Source organism: Trachypithecus francoisi, unplaced genomic scaffold (assembly GCF_009764315.1).
Source record: "Trachypithecus francoisi isolate TF-2019V2 unplaced genomic scaffold, Tfra_2.0 Lachesis_group6, whole genome shotgun sequence".
NCBI classification, from domain to species: domain Eukaryota; kingdom Metazoa; phylum Chordata; class Mammalia; order Primates; family Cercopithecidae; genus Trachypithecus; species Trachypithecus francoisi.
This window is the reverse complement of record NW_022681471.1, coordinates 101,721,290-101,738,338: the sequence shown is the minus strand read 5'-3', so window position 1 is coordinate 101,738,338 and position 17,049 is coordinate 101,721,290. Positions and strand designations below refer to the sequence as shown.

Genomic DNA, 17,049 nt, shown 5'->3' with positions numbered 1-17,049 from the left:
TAAAGGTAATTACTGTCTTATGCACTGATGAAGTTAGGCCTTGAGGTAGATTCAAAATGAAAAGAATAAAACAAGTCTTCATAACAGTCTCAGCCTTTAAAATAAAAAAAAGATACATTTTTTCTTGTCCTCAATTTTACCTAGGGTTTACTCTCTGGTGGACACTTTGGAATACTCAAATAAATATCACGTAGGCTCCCTCCTTAAGAAACTCCCATTTTAATGGTTCCCTGATCATTTTCCTCCAGTTCTCAGTAACATTTAATAGAAGTGAACACTTACATACTGAAATTCTGTCTTGGCTTTGAGCACAAGAAAATATTCCAGTTTCTTCATATGTCTCTGAGTTGTATGTTTTGTTTTACTCTAGAGGATTTCAACTTAATGGAGATATCATCTCATTGCATTTCTACATGGGCTGTAGGTTGGCTTATCTTGCTGAGGAGTGGTGTTACATAAAATAAGATCTTATTTAAATCTATACCAATTTGACTATAATGAAGATTCACAGAAGTAATGTGCATGAGGACAGGACTTGAGTGAAAATCAAAAAGAAAGGATTATGTTTTATTTCTCAACAAAGGAACTTTATGTAGGCAGTATGATTTCTTCTACTATCTTAGACTGACCCAGGGCCATGTCACACTTAACTCTAGAACTGTGGACATTGCCTCCACCCAAGAAGAGTTCCCTTCCTCACTTCTATTTTCTCAGTCATCTGCACCATCTTCAAGGTTTGAGTTTTCAGAATCATCTTAGGCCTCCATTTTCCTTTTTCTTTTTCCAACTTCTCTGTAATCACAGGACTGCGAATTCTGAGGATATTTGCAGAACTGAGAACTAGAAGTAGGATTCTTTCCCATTAAATGTTTATTGGTGAGTGGTGTTCTAGGTTCACTAACTGAGTTAGACCTAAATATCTGAATCTCCATTAGGAAACATTTGCCACAAAGGTACTAGATTTCTATGCAGTGGCTCTAATGGTGATGGATATTCATATGAAGAGTTTGGATAAAATTATTTCAATGAATTTGACAATGAAAAAAGTATATATAAAAATATAAATGTGGTAAATTATATGCATAAAAATATGTACATGCATAGGCTTTAAAATGTATTAAATGATATAAATAAATATTTGCTACTTCAAATATGCTACTACAAGAATACATAATCAAAGTCTACAATTTGTGGATATTCTCTTTAAAATAAATAGATAATGAATTACCTTATACAAGCTTTCTATAGGCATTTGTGGTTATGGGCACTCAATAAACATTGGATGACTAGTGATCTCTCTGTTAGATGTTTTATTGTATTCAAACATTTCCAGATGTTTTATTCAATTTTATAATATTATAACAATAATAAAATGATTACTGCATTGACTACAAATCCAATTCATGAAACTCTGTATGTTTTGTTACCATGTAGGAATTGATGTGGCTGATAATAGGTCTAAGTAAGTTCTTTCTCATTTATCAAGTTCTCTAAAGAAAACATCAAAGGCACATTTTAGACTTAAGGGAGGTTTTAAAATTAGCTATATAACTTTTATTTATTTTTTTACTTTTTATTTTAAATTTTGTGGGTGCATGAGATATTTTGATACAGGCATGCAATGCGTAATAATCTCATCATGGAAGATAGGGTATTAATCCCCTTATCCTTTATGTTACAAATTATCTATGTATATTATCATTATTTTAAAATGAAAAATTACATTATTACTGACTAGAGTCACCCTATTGTGCTATCCACTACTACACCTTATTCATGAATTATAATGGTTTTTCATATCCATTAGTTATCCCCACTTCCCCCTCACTCCCTGACTACCCTTCTCAGCCTCTGGTAACTATCCTTCTATTCTCTCTCTCCATGTCTTCAATTGTTTTGATTTTTAGATCCCACAAATAATTGAGAACATCTGACTTTGGTCTTTCTGTGCTTGGCTTGTTTTACTTAATATAATTGCCTCCAGGTCAATACATGTTGTTGCAAATGACTGAATCTGTTTCTTTTTTGATGGCTGAAGAGTACTCCCTTATGTATATGTATGACATTTTCTTTATCTATTCATCTATTGATGGATGTATGGTGGCTTCCAAATCTTGGCTATTGTGAACAAACCTGCACAAATGTGGGAGTGAAGAGATCTCTTCAAAATATTGATTTCCTTTCTTTTGGCTATATACCCAGTAGGGGGATTGCTGGATTTTGAGGTAGCTCTGTTTTTAGTTTTCTGAGGGAACTCCAAAATTTTCTTTAGAGTGGTTGTACTAATTTACATTCCCACCACAGTGTACAAAGATTCCTTTTTCACTATATCCTCACCAGCATTTGTTACTGCCTGTCTTTTGCATAAATGCCATTTTAACTGGGATGAGATGACATCTCTTTATACTTTTGATTTGCATTTATCTGATGATCAATGATGTTAAGTGCATTTTCATGTGGCCATTTGCCATTTGTATGTTTTCTTTTGATAAATGCCTATTCAAATATTTTGCCCATTAAAAAATGAAGTGAGATAAATAGAAAAATACAAAAATGAAAAAACAAAACAAAAAATGGTGTGAGTTGATTGAAGGCAAAAAAAGAAACAAAATAAATATAAAAAATTTAAAAATAAACAAATATTATGCCCATTTTAAAATTGGATTTTTAGATCTTTTTCTATGGAGTCGTTTGAGCTCCTTATATATTCTGGTTATTAACCCTTTACAGATGGGTAGTATGCAAATATTTAGTCCCATTTGGGATTTGTCTATTCTCTTTGTTGATTATTTCCTTTACTGTGCAGAAGCCATGTATTCATTCATGCTTTAATTGCCTGTTGTTGTGGGATATTACTCAAGAAATCTTTGCCCAGACCTATGTCATGCAGAGTTTCCTTGAAGTTTTCTTGTAGTAGTTTCATAGTTTGAGGATATAGCTTTAAGCCTTTATTATATTTTGATTTTATTTTTGTATGTGGTGGGAGACAGATGTCTGGTTTCTTTCTTCTGCATATGGATATGTAGTTTTCCCAGTAACATTTACTGACAATACTGTCCTTTCCCCAGTGTATGTTCCTGGCACCTTTGTCGAAAATGAGTTCATTGTAGGTGTGTGCATTTGATTTTGGTTTCTGTATTCTGTTCCATTGGTCAATGCATATGTTTTTAGACCAGTAACATACTGTTTTGGTTACTATGGCTCTGAAGTATAATTTGAAATCAGGTAAAGTGATTCCTCCAGTTTTTTTTTTTTCTTAAGATAGCTTTGGCTATTCTGGGTCTTTTGTGGTTCCATATAAATGTAAGGATTTTGTTTCTCTTTCTGTGTGGAATGTCATTTGTATTTTGACAGAAATTGCATTGAATCTGTAAATTGCTTTGGGTAGAATAGACATCTTAATAATACTGATAATTCTAATTCATGAACATGGAATAGTTCTCCATTTTTTGATATCCTCTTCAACTTCTTTCATCAGTGATTTATAGTTTTCTTTATAGAGATCTTTTACTCCTTTAGTTAAGTTAATTCCTTGGTACTTAATTTTATTTGTGGCTGTTGTAAATGGGGCTCCTTTTTTAAAAAATTTTTTGTTTCAGGTTTTACATTGTTGGCATATAGAAATGCTATTGAATTTTGTATGTTGATTTTGCACCCTGCAACTTTACTGAATTTATTATTTCTAATAGGTTTTTTTTTGTGGAGTCTTTAGGTTTTTCTAAATATAAGATCATATCATTTGCAAACAAGGGTAATTTGACATTTTTAATTCTAATTTGTATGCTCATTATTTTTTTATTTTGTCTAATTGCTCTAGCTAGGACTTCCTGTGCTATGTTCAATGACATTGATGAAAGTGGGCATCCTTGTTGTGTTGCAGATTTTACAGGAAAGGCTTTCAGTTTTTCCCCATTCAGTGTGATACTAACTGTGGGTCTGTCATATATGGATTTTATTCTTTTGAGGTATATTCCTTCCATATCCAGTTTTTGAGAGTATTTCATCTTAAAGGGATGTTGAATTTTGTCAAATACTTTTTCAGTATTGGTTGAATTTATCATATAGTTTTTGTCCTTTATTCTGTTGATGATGTGTTCTACTTGATTGGTTGTATTACATACATTGCATACATTAAACCATTCTTGCCTCACAGGGATAAATCTCACCTAGTCATGATTAATGATCTTTTTACTGTATTGCTGAATTTGGTTGCCAATATTTTGTTGAGGATTTCTGCATCAATATTCATCAGGGATATTGGACTGTAGCATTCCTTTTTTATATTTCTTTGGTTTTGGCATTAGGGTAATACTGGCCTCATAAAACTATTTTGGAAGCATTCCCTCCTCCTCTATTTTATAAAATAGTTTGAGTAGGGTTGATATTAGTTCTTCTTTAAATGTTTGGCAGAACTCAGCAATAAAGCCATTTGGTCCTGGGCTTTTCTTTATTGGGTGACTCTTTATTACGGCTGTGATCTTGTTATTTGTTATTGGTCTGTTCAGGTTCTGAATTTCTTCCTGATACAGTCTTGGTCAATTGTATGTGTCTAGGACTTTGTCCATTTCTTCTAGATTTTCCAATTTATTGGTGATAGTAGCTACTTGTGATCATTTGAATTTCTGCAGTATCAGTTGTAATGCCTTCTTTATCATCTCTGATTTTATTTATTGTATCTTCTTTCTTTTTATCTTAGTCTGGCTAAAGGTTTGTCAACTTTGTTTATCTTGTCAAAAAGCAACCTTTGTTTTATTGATTTATTTATTTCAGTTTCATGTATTTCTGCTCTGATGTTGATCATTTATTTTCTTCTATTAATTTGGGATTTGGTTTGCTCTTGCTTTTCTCTTTCCTTAAGATGGAACATTAGGTTGTTAGTGTGAAGATCTTCTTCTTTTTGAAGTATGTACTTATAGCTCTAAACTTCCCTCTTAGTACTGCTTTTGGTATATTTGATAGGTTTTGATATATTGTGTTTCCAGTATCATTTATCTCAAGAATTTTTTCAATTTCCTTCTTAATTTATTCATTGTCCCACTGGTCATTCAGGAGCACATTTTTAAGTTTTCATGTATTTGTGTAGTTTCCAAATACCTCTTCTTATTGATTTCTTGTTTTATTTCATTGCAGTCAGAAGATGCTTGATGTAATTTTAAAGTTGGAATGTTTTAAGACTTGTTTTGTGACATAACATGTGGTCTATCCTTGAGAATGCTACATGTGCTGAGGAAAACAATAGGTATTCCACAGCCATTAGATGAAAACTTTTGTAAATATCTATTAGATCCATTAGGTCTATAGTGCAGACGAAGTCTGCTGTTTCTTCATTTTCTGTCTGGAATATGTGTCAAATGTTGGCAGTGGGGCTGAACTCTCCAGCTATTACTATCTTTTGGTCTATCTCACTCTTTACTTCTAATAATGTTTTCTTTATATATCTGGGTGTTACAGTGTTTGGTGCAAACATATTTACAATTGTTATATCCTCTTGCTTAATTGACCCTTTTATCATTATATAGTGACTTTCTTTGTCTCTTCTTATAGTTTTTGTTTTGAAATCTAGTTTTTTTTGATACTAGTATAGCTACTCCTGCTTTTTTTTTACATTTCCATTGGCATGGGATATCTTTTTCCATCCGTTTATGTTCAGTCTTTGTGCATCTTTATAGGTGAAGTGTGTTTCTTGTAGGTAACAGATCATGGGATCTTTTTTCATCCATTCAACCACTCTATATATTTTGATTTAATAGTTTAATCTATTTACATTCAATGCTATTATTGATAAGTAAGGATTTACTTCTGCCTTTTTAAAAATCTTTTCTCATTGTCTTCTCTTTCTTCTTTCTTTTCTTCCTGTTTAACTTTAATGAGGTGATTTTCTCTGGTAATGTGATTTTGTTTCTTGCTTTTTTGTGTGTGTGTATCCATCATGTTTTATGGTTTGTGGTTACCGTGAGGCTTGCAAATAGTATCTTATAACCCATTATTTTAAGCTGATAACAACTTAACACAGTTTTCATAAATAAGCAAACAAAAAAGAAACAAGCGAAAAGAAAACTAATAAAGACTCTACACCTTAACTTCATCCCCTCACTTTTTAATTTTTGTTGTTTCTATTTCTGTCTTACTGTACTGTCTATGGCTTTGTAGTTATTATTTTTGATTGGTCAATTATTTGGTCTTTTTATTTAAGATAAGAGTAGTTTACACACTACAGTTACAGTGTTGTAATAATCAGTGGGATTTTTTGTGTACTTACTATTTCCTGTGAGTTTTGTACCTTCAGATAATTACTTATGGTTTATTAATGTCTTTTTCCTTCTGTTTGAAGTATTCCTGTTGGCATGTCTTGTGTCAGTGAAATCTCTCAACTACTGTTAGGGGTCTAGTAAAGTCTTTATTACTTTTTCGTATTTGTAGTATACTTTTACTAGATATTCTATTTTAGTGTAAAAGTGTTTTTTGTTGTTGTTGTTGTTTTTCTTCAGCACTTTAAATATGTCATATCACTCTCTCCTGGCCTGTAATGTTTCCACTAAAAAGTCTACTGCCAGACATATCGGAGGTCCATTATATGTTATTTATTCTTTTCTCTTGCTGCCTTTAGTATCATTTCTTAAAATTTTTGATCTTTGGGAGACTGGTTGTTTAATGTGTTAAGATAGCCTTCTTTGGGAGTTTTATTATTAAATGCCTTGAAGTAGTCTTCTGTGAGTTAACTCTGCTTGGTGTTCTAAAATTCATTTGGATATTGGATATTTGGATATTTATTTGGGATATTGATATATTTCTCTAGGTTTGGGAAGTTCTCTGCTATTATCTTTTAAATAAACTCTCTTCCACCATCTCTTTCTCTACCTCCTCTGTAAGGCCACTGACTCTTAGGTTTGCCCTTTTGCAGCCATCCTCTAGATCATGTAGGTGTACTTCATTGTTTTTATTCTTTCTTTTTTTGTGTCCTCTATCTATTTTTAAATAGACTGTCTTCAAGCTTAGTTTTTCTTCTGCTTAATCAATTCTGCTATTAAAAGACTGATCCATTCTTTAGTATGCCAATTGCATTTTTCAACTCCAGAATTTCTACTTGATTCTTTTAAATTATTTTAATCTCTTTGTTAAACTTATCTGATAGAATTCTGAATTCCTTCTCCACGTTATCTTGAATTTCTTTGAGTTTCCTCAACACAAGTATCTTGAATTCTGTCTCTGTAAGGTCACATATCTCTGTTTTTCCAGGAATGGTCCTTGGTGCCTTATTTAGTTTGTTTGGTGAGGTCATGTTTTCCTGGATCATCTTGATTCTTTTAAATGTGTATTTGTATTTGGGCATTGACGAGTTACAATTCGCAGTTGGCAAAACCAGCCAGACCTATATCTTTCCTTTATGGCTTAGAGTTCCCCCAGACCGCAGGTAGTTCCAGAGGTACTGTTCAGAGCAAGGGACTAGAGTTAAAAAAAACTAGAATTCCACCCCGTGTTATATTGCACTGTGGCTGAGCTGGCACGCAAACCATAGGACACTTTCTTTTCACTCTTCCCTCCCCTTTCCAAAGGCAGAGAAGTTTCACTCGGTAGCCACTGCCACCTCTGGCTAATTATATAACTTTTAAATTTGAAAAATAAAATGTAGCATATATAAAAATGTGACTATAGAAGTATTTAACTGATGGTCAATGCAAATCATATATAGAACATGTATATTATATTATAATTTGAGTTTTTCTTTTTTAATTTTAGTGCTCAAGGAGGATGTATTTCACATGTCCTGCCAGAATTTTTGCTTGAACCAGAAGATTATAAAAGGTGGATTGAAATTATGGTAAGAAAATATAATTTCTTGGAACAAGCCACACAGTTATTATTGTATGTACTGGTATTTGGCCTATGTTAGAATATCCTGTTTCAGAGTCCTTGAGTTTTATATACATAATATTATTAGGATCCTAATTTTTGGACAACCCATATGTTTTTGTACATTTGTCTAAAAATCTCTATGGAGTTCCTATGCAAAAATGATTACATGGCTTTCTTAAATATATAAATAATTACTACTTTGGAGAATTTATAAATGAAGACTAAGGTGGGGTTATGTAAATTTTATTCTTAAACTTTTAGAATATATGTTTATATTCTAAATTAGAATATAATTCTAATTTATATTCTAAATTAGAATATAATTCTAATTTATATTCTAAATTAGAATATAATTCTAAATTATATTCTAGAATATATATCCAAATAAAAGACTGGTTTTATTTCACCACCATGTGCCACTTTTCTTCTTCATTTTCAGGGGAAAATAGAAATGAAGCAAGTAATACATAGTTTTTTCACAATATATAGTTCACTTTGTGGAAACCTATTGAGAGGGGAGTGGTCTTTGAAGAGTCTGCAGGTTTGAGGCAACTATGGTTGTAGAACTCTTCACTATGCTTGCCGTGTGATATGAGTAGAGAACCAGGTGCCTGCCTGTTCTTTGGCACTATGCTGAGGTCCTGTTGCCTTATCCAAAGGATGTGATTCTTTCTTGGCTCAGCAATCAGAATAACTTCGTATCTTGTTGGGCCACTTATCTGCAGAATGATCTAGTAGGTGCATTGAATGAATAAATCTATGACCTAAATAAGAGACTGTGTGCTCCATAAAGTTACCTGTGATATTTTATATTATTGGCACATGGAGAATTAGAGCTCTTGATTAAAGTACAGAAAAGGCATTCACATGTTTTGAAAAAAAAAAAAAAAACTCGTATGCTAATTTGCCTTAAATTTTAATTAATGTTGTACTATTTTATTTCTTAAAGTCTTCCACTAATACGATGCCCGAGAGTTCCAGTACACCTAAGAAAAAATGTTCTATTGTTATAGAAATGTCTAAATTTGAAACCTGGAGTAAACGGGCATGGACAGATGTATTTCTACAGACATACAAGGTAATATTTCCACTATTGCTTGCTGCTTCTCTGTTGATTAATATAAATCATATATTACTTAAAGTATAGACAATGCTGCTATGAAAGCTTCAAAACCACAGTGCCTTAAATGAGAGATTTTTTTTTATTGCTTTCTCATGGAACTGCTGAGATATGAGAGGGTCAAAGCTTCTGGAGTATCTCTTTCCTCCTCGGTACTTTCATTTATGGGTCTGATTTCTCTGAAGAAGGAAGAGCAGGTAAAGGAGTACTGGAGGCAAGGAGTTACCTTTTAAGGATGTGACCTGAAAAAATATGTCTTTTTCATTTCAGATTCCATTAGGCAAAATTCAGTCACATAGTCACATCTAACTGCAAAAAAAGTTGAGAAATACACTCTCTGGAATGAGTAGCTACAGGAATATTCTAGTACTAAAAGGGAGAATTAACGAATGAGTACTGGTGAAAATTATTGTCTCTACATCTAATACACAGTAGTCTCTTGCTATAAAATTATATTCACTAAGATTCATAGAACTGTAGGCAAAAGCAGGTTTTTATGAAATTCTCGAACTTACTTCCTGCCAAATTGCATTTGTGGGTATATTAACATAGCATAAATTATACCTCTATACTCTATACCCTTATTGCATAAACAAGTCCTGGTTTCAGTCCATGAATAATTCCCTAGGTTTTCAAATATAGCACTATAGGTCTTGTCCATGAGGACCAGTGGAGGCTTTTGTTCTGTCTTCACACTTTGCAACCCCAGATGGGTGAGCTGTAAGACTGAGAGTTAGAACAGAGGAGGAATTGAATAGAATAAGGAATTAGCGACTCAAACGAAAGGGCAAAATTAAGATCTGAATAGTGAGTAGTATGTGTAAGACCCTGTCAATAAATTTTTTAATATTAATTCCTCACAACTGAAATCATCAGTTTAGCAATGAGAAACTGAGGCTCACAGGCACACACGCTTTCTTTCAAGATCACATGAATTTGGCCATATGCAACAATTTGATGCAGGTAATGCTTATTTCTTCCTTGTTGTTCTCTGCTGCGGCCCAGGAGTCCAAAGCCTTCATGCTACCACCTGACAGTCGGAAGTCTCCTTTGGAGTCAGCCACCCAGATCTCCCTCTGGAGAGTTCCTTCTTCTGCGTAATTCCTGACTTGCTCCTCCTGTCCTCCTCTTTTTCACCATCAACCTGAACTATCTTTCTTACTGAATGTAAGAAGAGAATTCTTGTGGGAAAATTCATTTCATTTGGTGACTGGTTGTTAATGCTGGAAATATGATTTTTTGCACTGTTAGCCATATAGGGCCTACTCTGTTTCACCAGAAGCATGGTCTTGGGTTTGGTTTGATAATCAAAACTGTGAAACACAGTAGATTTTACATAGCAACATGTTAACTTAGTTTTAAGGAAGTACAAAAGATAGTTATAACACAGAATGCACACCAACAGTGAACCCAAGAGCTTGAGACTCAAAGCATAGCTTCCAGTGTCCCACTCACTTCACACTCATGTCAGAAGTGGTTACAAGAAGTGGAATATGGTGGGCAAGCGCCATTTCAATACAGGAAAACCTTCAAGTCTGAGCAATCTTTTCAACTTTCTAGTCCTGCGGCAACCTCAGAGTAATGAGCAATTTCTCATTACTCAATACAAAACACTGACAATGAGGTATGAGTGCTTGATCTGGTACACTATCCTCATCTGGATTCTCAAGTAACTTGAATGTCCTATAAATGTATTGCTATACATTTCTTTAGTTAACGAGGTTTAAAGAGACTCCAAATAAGCATTAAACCATCAGGTATCTCTAAATCTAAAGGAAAGATCATACATAAACTGGCAATTGATTCTTTTCTTTGGGTCAACATAAGCCTAGTCAAGAGGATTCTTCAGAACAAATCCAAATATCTCGTTAGTCTCAAAAATCCAGAGATTTTTATGGACAAGTAAAAATGAAAATTATGTTTTCTAAGCCAATGGGTTAAAAGAACACATAATTTAAAAAGTTGTCATTAATAAACAATAAGCCAAATATAATAGCAAAGTTCATGTGAACCTGAAAGGGCATATGATAGGGGTAGGATAGCACTCAATATATGTAAGTGTATACTATTAGTAGTAGTTTTGTCATTGTTGTTTTGAAGTCTTTTAAATGTCCCATAGTGACTTAGTGGGATAGCCCAGGACTATGTTCTATTTTGTGGCCAATGTATTGACTTTAAAGGGTGCTATTACATTTCTTGAATAAAATATTTAACAAAAATGAAAGATGATTTGAAACAATGTTTTCTGAGGGCATGAAAGAATTTCCTGAATATGGATCACGAAATATGATTTACCCAAATTTCATCTTAGCTGGCACAGCTCACAACACATTCTTGCATTGTGAGAATGTGTTACAACACATTCTGTAATTCTTACTCCATTCCTTCAACTCATGCTTGGTGTGGTTTGCATGTTAATGGATCAATAGTAACACTTACTGCCCCAGGTGTATTTGGATTTGCAAGTGATGGAGTCCTGTACTGTGTGTGCATTTTAATTCTTCATTTTATTTTTCTAGCAATTTATTTTCAGAGTATTTTACAAAACTGTCATTCTGTGGTAAAGAGAAAATTAATAAGTTTTTTACCACCGGTAATTTCAGAAACACTGCTGTCGAATTAAGCACTCAGTGTAATGCCTCTTCCAATACTGAAGGTTACAACCGTGCTCCGTATGGGTCCATCTTTAAATCTGTATTTTTAGTCAAGGGTCACTTGCAGATCTTGTCTTATTTGCAGAGTAGAAGTGACAGATGACAGATGAATCCTGAGCCAGTTCAGGTCATTAGTCGCAAACATATATCTCATCAGCTGTACTCAAGTAATTTATCATTTGGCATCTCCCAGAAATAAACAGAAATTGATGGGGGTCCTTTTCAAAGGCTTTAAATTGCATTTTTATAATATGTGAGATTTGAAATGTAGTATTTCTAGACCACAAAACTGCCAGAAAGAAAGAAGGCAGTTCCATTAAACTTCTATACAAAATGCTAAAATGATGCAATTCACATATGCTAGATAAATAGCTAGCATTCAGAAATGGATTTTTTTGATCACATTTTAAAGTACTTCTTATAGTGGCAAAGAAAAGAACAGTTTTGGATGCTCATATGTATTTTAATAATTTGTATACTGTAGTTATTTGAAAGACTGCATGGCATAACTATGAACTACTTAGAAAGAGAACACTTTTTTTCATTTATTATTAACATGTACTTGACTGTAAGAGTACTTATCTCAGGTTAGATTCCCCTAAAAGCAGATGCTGAGACAAGTATTTTGAGTGCAAATCGTTTATTTCAGAAGTGCTCCCAGGAAGCATCAGTAGTAGAGGAGGAAATTAAAGCAGATCATATAATGAAGTCAGTAACAGTTGTGGTTTCAATCGGGTTTCACTGTGGACAACTGAAGCTTAGTGCCACTGGGAACCAATAGGATACATTTTAGAACATGTCTCAGATTTATCTCAACTGACTGGTGAGGAATCTGGAGTAATTAACTACCAATTCCCTGTCTTTGGTAAGGGGCCATTGCTGGGGTCATTATTTTCTGGCACTCCTGCCTTGCCCTCTGTGAGCTGAGTATGCTCTCATATGCCAGAAAGAAAGAAAAAAAAAATCCCTCAAGCAGAGACTTACAGGTTTTCATAATAAGCAAACTTCAGAATGTAAAGGTGGAACTAAGGAGATATGAGCAGGGTATCAAGAGTATCTTTATAGCACATATGACTCAAATTGTTGTATTCATACCCATACCATTGGAAAACTGTCTATTAAAGGTTTGGGATAAATCAAGGAGCTGAACTTACACTGTGTACTCTAATGTGAACCAATGTTCCATTCGGAAACTCTTGAGATGTATATAGTGAGGTAGCAGATCACAAACTGTTCATCTCATCTAGAACTTGTAGACAGTGGTTAGTAGAGTGTCACTTTGAGTAGCTCTGTATTATAGTGCTTTACTGACAGACACAGAGGTCTTTACTTCATCTTACTATTGCTAAAATTATTTTTAAATTCAGTTGCATTGCTACCTAATAAAACATGGGGTGTACATGTAGTGAATGGTGATATGATGTAAATATACCACACTTTAAGTTATAGGGTAACAACATGTCAAATGACAAATTTTGTACACTTTTATCATCTTAAAACAGGCCTCTTAAATAAATGTAAGAAAATAATTTTTGACTTGGTAACTTACTTACTTTTACTTTGGCTTATTTTTCTAAGCTGCATCATCTGGTAAGGAAATAAGAAAGGCATCCTACACTCTTGTGTTTTAAATGAATTTACCTCCTAACCGAAATGTTCTTAAGTGCGGTTATGTTTTAAACGTACAATAAGCCTCTTGTAAATTATACAGTGTAGTGCTTTAAAGACTAAATACCACAGAAGCAAAAAGTTGTCCATTTAAAATGAGCATTATTGGGACACATCTGTTCTACTCTTTTACTTCTAATTGAATCCATTTACCTTTATCTCCTGTCATGTTTTTTAAAATTTTCTCTTCAAATTTTTATTTGCTATTTTTCCATTTGTATCTAATAAAAGTTATCTCAATTTCAGGTTTTTGTTCTATCCCGTGTAGTACCATACTGCAGCAATAATATGCCCCCCAACTATGTGCAAAATACAGCAAAAGTCAATCCTTGTTTTGCATCCAGCAACATATATTCTGATTCTGAAAGAATTTTGCTTAGTTGGATGAATGTAAATTATGAGAATACTCGACATGTGATATGGAAAAACTGTCACAAAGGTGAGAAGTGATTTTTTCTTTAAACAAATTATTGCAAATTGTAGTGTGATGGTGGAGAAGGAGCCATGGACACATAATCCACTCAGAATCCATGGATTCTAGACCCGTCTCCAACATTTACTTTCTGTTCTACAAAAATGATGCCTCCTTAACATCTTCAAGATATGTTTCCCCACATGTAAAATGGAAATAATAAAAGATGCTTCTTTAACTTATTTTGAAGAATAACTGATTTTAAAAGCATATGGAGGAACTCCTAGAAATGAAAGCCTTAATCACTGCTGACATTTTCAACTGTATAGCGTATTAAATATATAGGTGACACTGCTCAAACTTAGTACATAACTAGTTGAGATAAAGTAAAATCTTCTAGAAAACATCTCACATGTCATATGAGGATCATGTTGGAAATCACTAAGAGTAATAATGCTTCATGAATTCTTTGGAGGGTAGGTCATATTAGGCATTTCGCAATGAAATTAGAAAGACATTTTACATCCTTGTGTTTAAAATGAATTTGCATTCTAACAGAACTGTCCTTAAAATGCAGTTGTTTTTAACTGAGTCATAAGCCTCTTGTAAATTATATAGTGTGGTGCTGAGACATGTTGGTGTTCACAGACAGTAGTAGGAACAGTATGCACGGTCATTGTTCCTTTAGCTTCAATTCAACTCCTTTCTTCCAAGTACATACAAACCTGTTGTGTTTAGAGTAGACTGTTTTTTAACATGAAATAACTTTTTAATATCCCATGTGCAGAATTAATTCAAACTTTACAAGTAAGGGGAAGATTAAGAGTTCAGTTTAAAAATGAGACTTTGAATTCTGATTGCCCTTAAATTGAAGGAGTTATTTTAGAAAACATTCAAGAAAACACCAAGAATGAAAAAGATATATCGATATGTGGTATTTGAGAACGGCAAACGTAGAGTACTGTATTACCTTCTAATTGACATGCTGAAAATATCAAAATTATATCTTATAAAAATGTATTTGCCTCATTAAAATACAAAAAACAAAGTACAAATAAATAATGCTAAGGTGAACTACACAAAAACACATAAAAATTGGTTTGATTATTGTAGAGTAACACTTTGACCAGCGTGTCATAAAATATGTGCATGTATTAAAAATTAGCATGTTAATTTGTTATAAAAGTATTATGGTTCTAATTTTACCAACACAGTGGCCTATGCAAGTTAATTCAAAGATTTTGCTTCATTTTTTCAAATAATATATAATAGGCATTTACCTCTTTGCTGTTTTTTGACACACCGAGTCCAATGCCTTTACAAAGCCTGTGTGCTTCCTGTTCCCTTTGACTAGAGCATTATTTTACCAGATATCTTCATGGTTTCCTTTCTCTTTTCATTCAAGTCATTGATTAAATGTCACCTTATCTGAGAAGGTTTATCAGTATCTTCTCTAAAACAGCACATCCTTCAGTCCTACTCTTTCCTGCTCTATTTTTATTCTCAATAGCACTTTTTAAATATAAATGTAATTGTAAACATAAATGTATTTGTTTATCATCTGTGTCGTCCAGTAGAACGTGACCTTCTGAATAAATTAGACAATATTGTTCCGTGGCTAATTAGGAATGTGACCTTCTTAATTAGCCAAGGAACAATCTTGTCTCATTTATTCCCAGAGCCTAGAACTGTGCCTAACAAAATAACAGACACATACTGTCTTAGCTTTGTCCTGGTATAACAGAATACCATAGACTGGGAAATTTATAAAGAATAGAAATTTATCTCTCACAGATCTAAAGGCTGAGAAATCCAAGATTAAGATACAGGCAGGTTCTATGTCTGATAAGGGCTGCTCTCTGTTTCCAAGATGGTGCCTAGACGATGCACACTCCAAACAAGAGGAACACTATGTCCTCACATGGCAGAAGGCAAAAAAGAGGTCAACTCCCTCCATCAAAGAACAATGTATTATTCAGCAGTAAAATGAAGTGAGCTATCAAGTCATGAAAAGACATGGAGAAAACTTACAGATGTATTACTAGGTAAAAGGAGCCAATTTGAAAAGGCTACATACTGTGTGGTTTCAACTATATGACTTTCTGGAAAATGTAAAACCATAGAGACAGGAAAAAGATCGGTGGATACTAGGGGTTAGTGGGGAAGGAGTAATGAACAGGTAGTGTACACAGGACGTTTAAGGTAGTGAAACTACTCTGTTTGATACTATAATTGTGAATACATGTCATTATACATTTGTTAAAACCCATAGACTGTATAATATTAAGAGTGGGTCCTGATGTAAACTGTGAACTTTGGGTGATAATGATTTGTTAGTGCAGGTCCATCAATTGTAGTAAATGCACCACTGCAGTGCAAAAGGTTGATGGTGGGGGAGGATTGTGTGTGTGGTAACTCTCTGTAACTTCTGATTCATTTTGCTGCAAACCTAAAAATGCTTTAAAAAACTGTCTATTTAAAAATAGTTTAGTAATACATTTTTTTAAAGCAAAAAATAACAATTTCATTGTTAGACTCATTAAGCAATATGTCTAATAAATCTGAATCCATTGCTCTGATGACCTGTACAGTATAAAAGTCCTTCAGAAAATTCATAAACTTCAGTACATTGCAATTTATGTAAAATTATTTGTGTGTTTTAGGTAATCATTGATCTAAATTTCAAGTCTTTAATAATGTTAGATACAGCTCCTGTTTTCTAAAATATTAATATAGCGAATATCTGTAAGTTCCGCACCAAGCTTTAAATACTGTGTGAGCACATTGAAGGTGCTGAATAAATATCTCTTAAATAGATCAATGGCTAAATGGATGGTTATATAGATAAAGCCAAAAGAAGTTGAAAAGATGTTCAAGTATTTAAAACTAGTTGAAAAGCTGAACATCTGACAGGAACAGAGACAAGCCAATACCTTATTATTGTATCAAATATTATACTTTTTCCCTTGAGGATATAATTAACCTGTAAATAGTATTGTATACAGACTTATTTTGTGTTGATGTGCTAATGTGCACTCTTGTCTTGGCTTTGTTCTGCTCATCTTATACATTCTTTCTTCTCCTCTGTTACTATTTTCCTTCATTTATTACAATATATAAATAACATTCTTTCTTTTTCCCAAATTACTTTCCTCAGTCTTCCTGTTTACCTAGGATTCTTATTTCTATGTTACCTTTTTCTTATTTCTCTTTTCTTTTCACTATCTTCCTTTATGTGCCTTTCACCTATCCTTCAATCTCTATTTATTTCTTTTCCCTTGACCATTCAGGAATAAACACTTAGATTTTAACTATGAGTGTTTCCAGAAGATACTGCTCAC

At 33.3% G+C, this 17,049-nt stretch overlaps 1 protein-coding gene across 1 annotated transcript in view; it reads left to right on the top strand.

The window, feature by feature from the left end:
• CFAP47 (cilia and flagella associated protein 47) overlaps positions 1–17,049 on the top strand; it is a 480,485-nt gene that overhangs the window by 175,378 nt on the left and 288,058 nt on the right. The window contains 3 exon segments of the mRNA XM_033201412.1: positions 7,738–7,819; positions 8,804–8,932; positions 13,543–13,735. Coding sequence (XP_033057303.1) covers positions 7,738–7,819; positions 8,804–8,932; positions 13,543–13,735 — 404 coding nt within the window.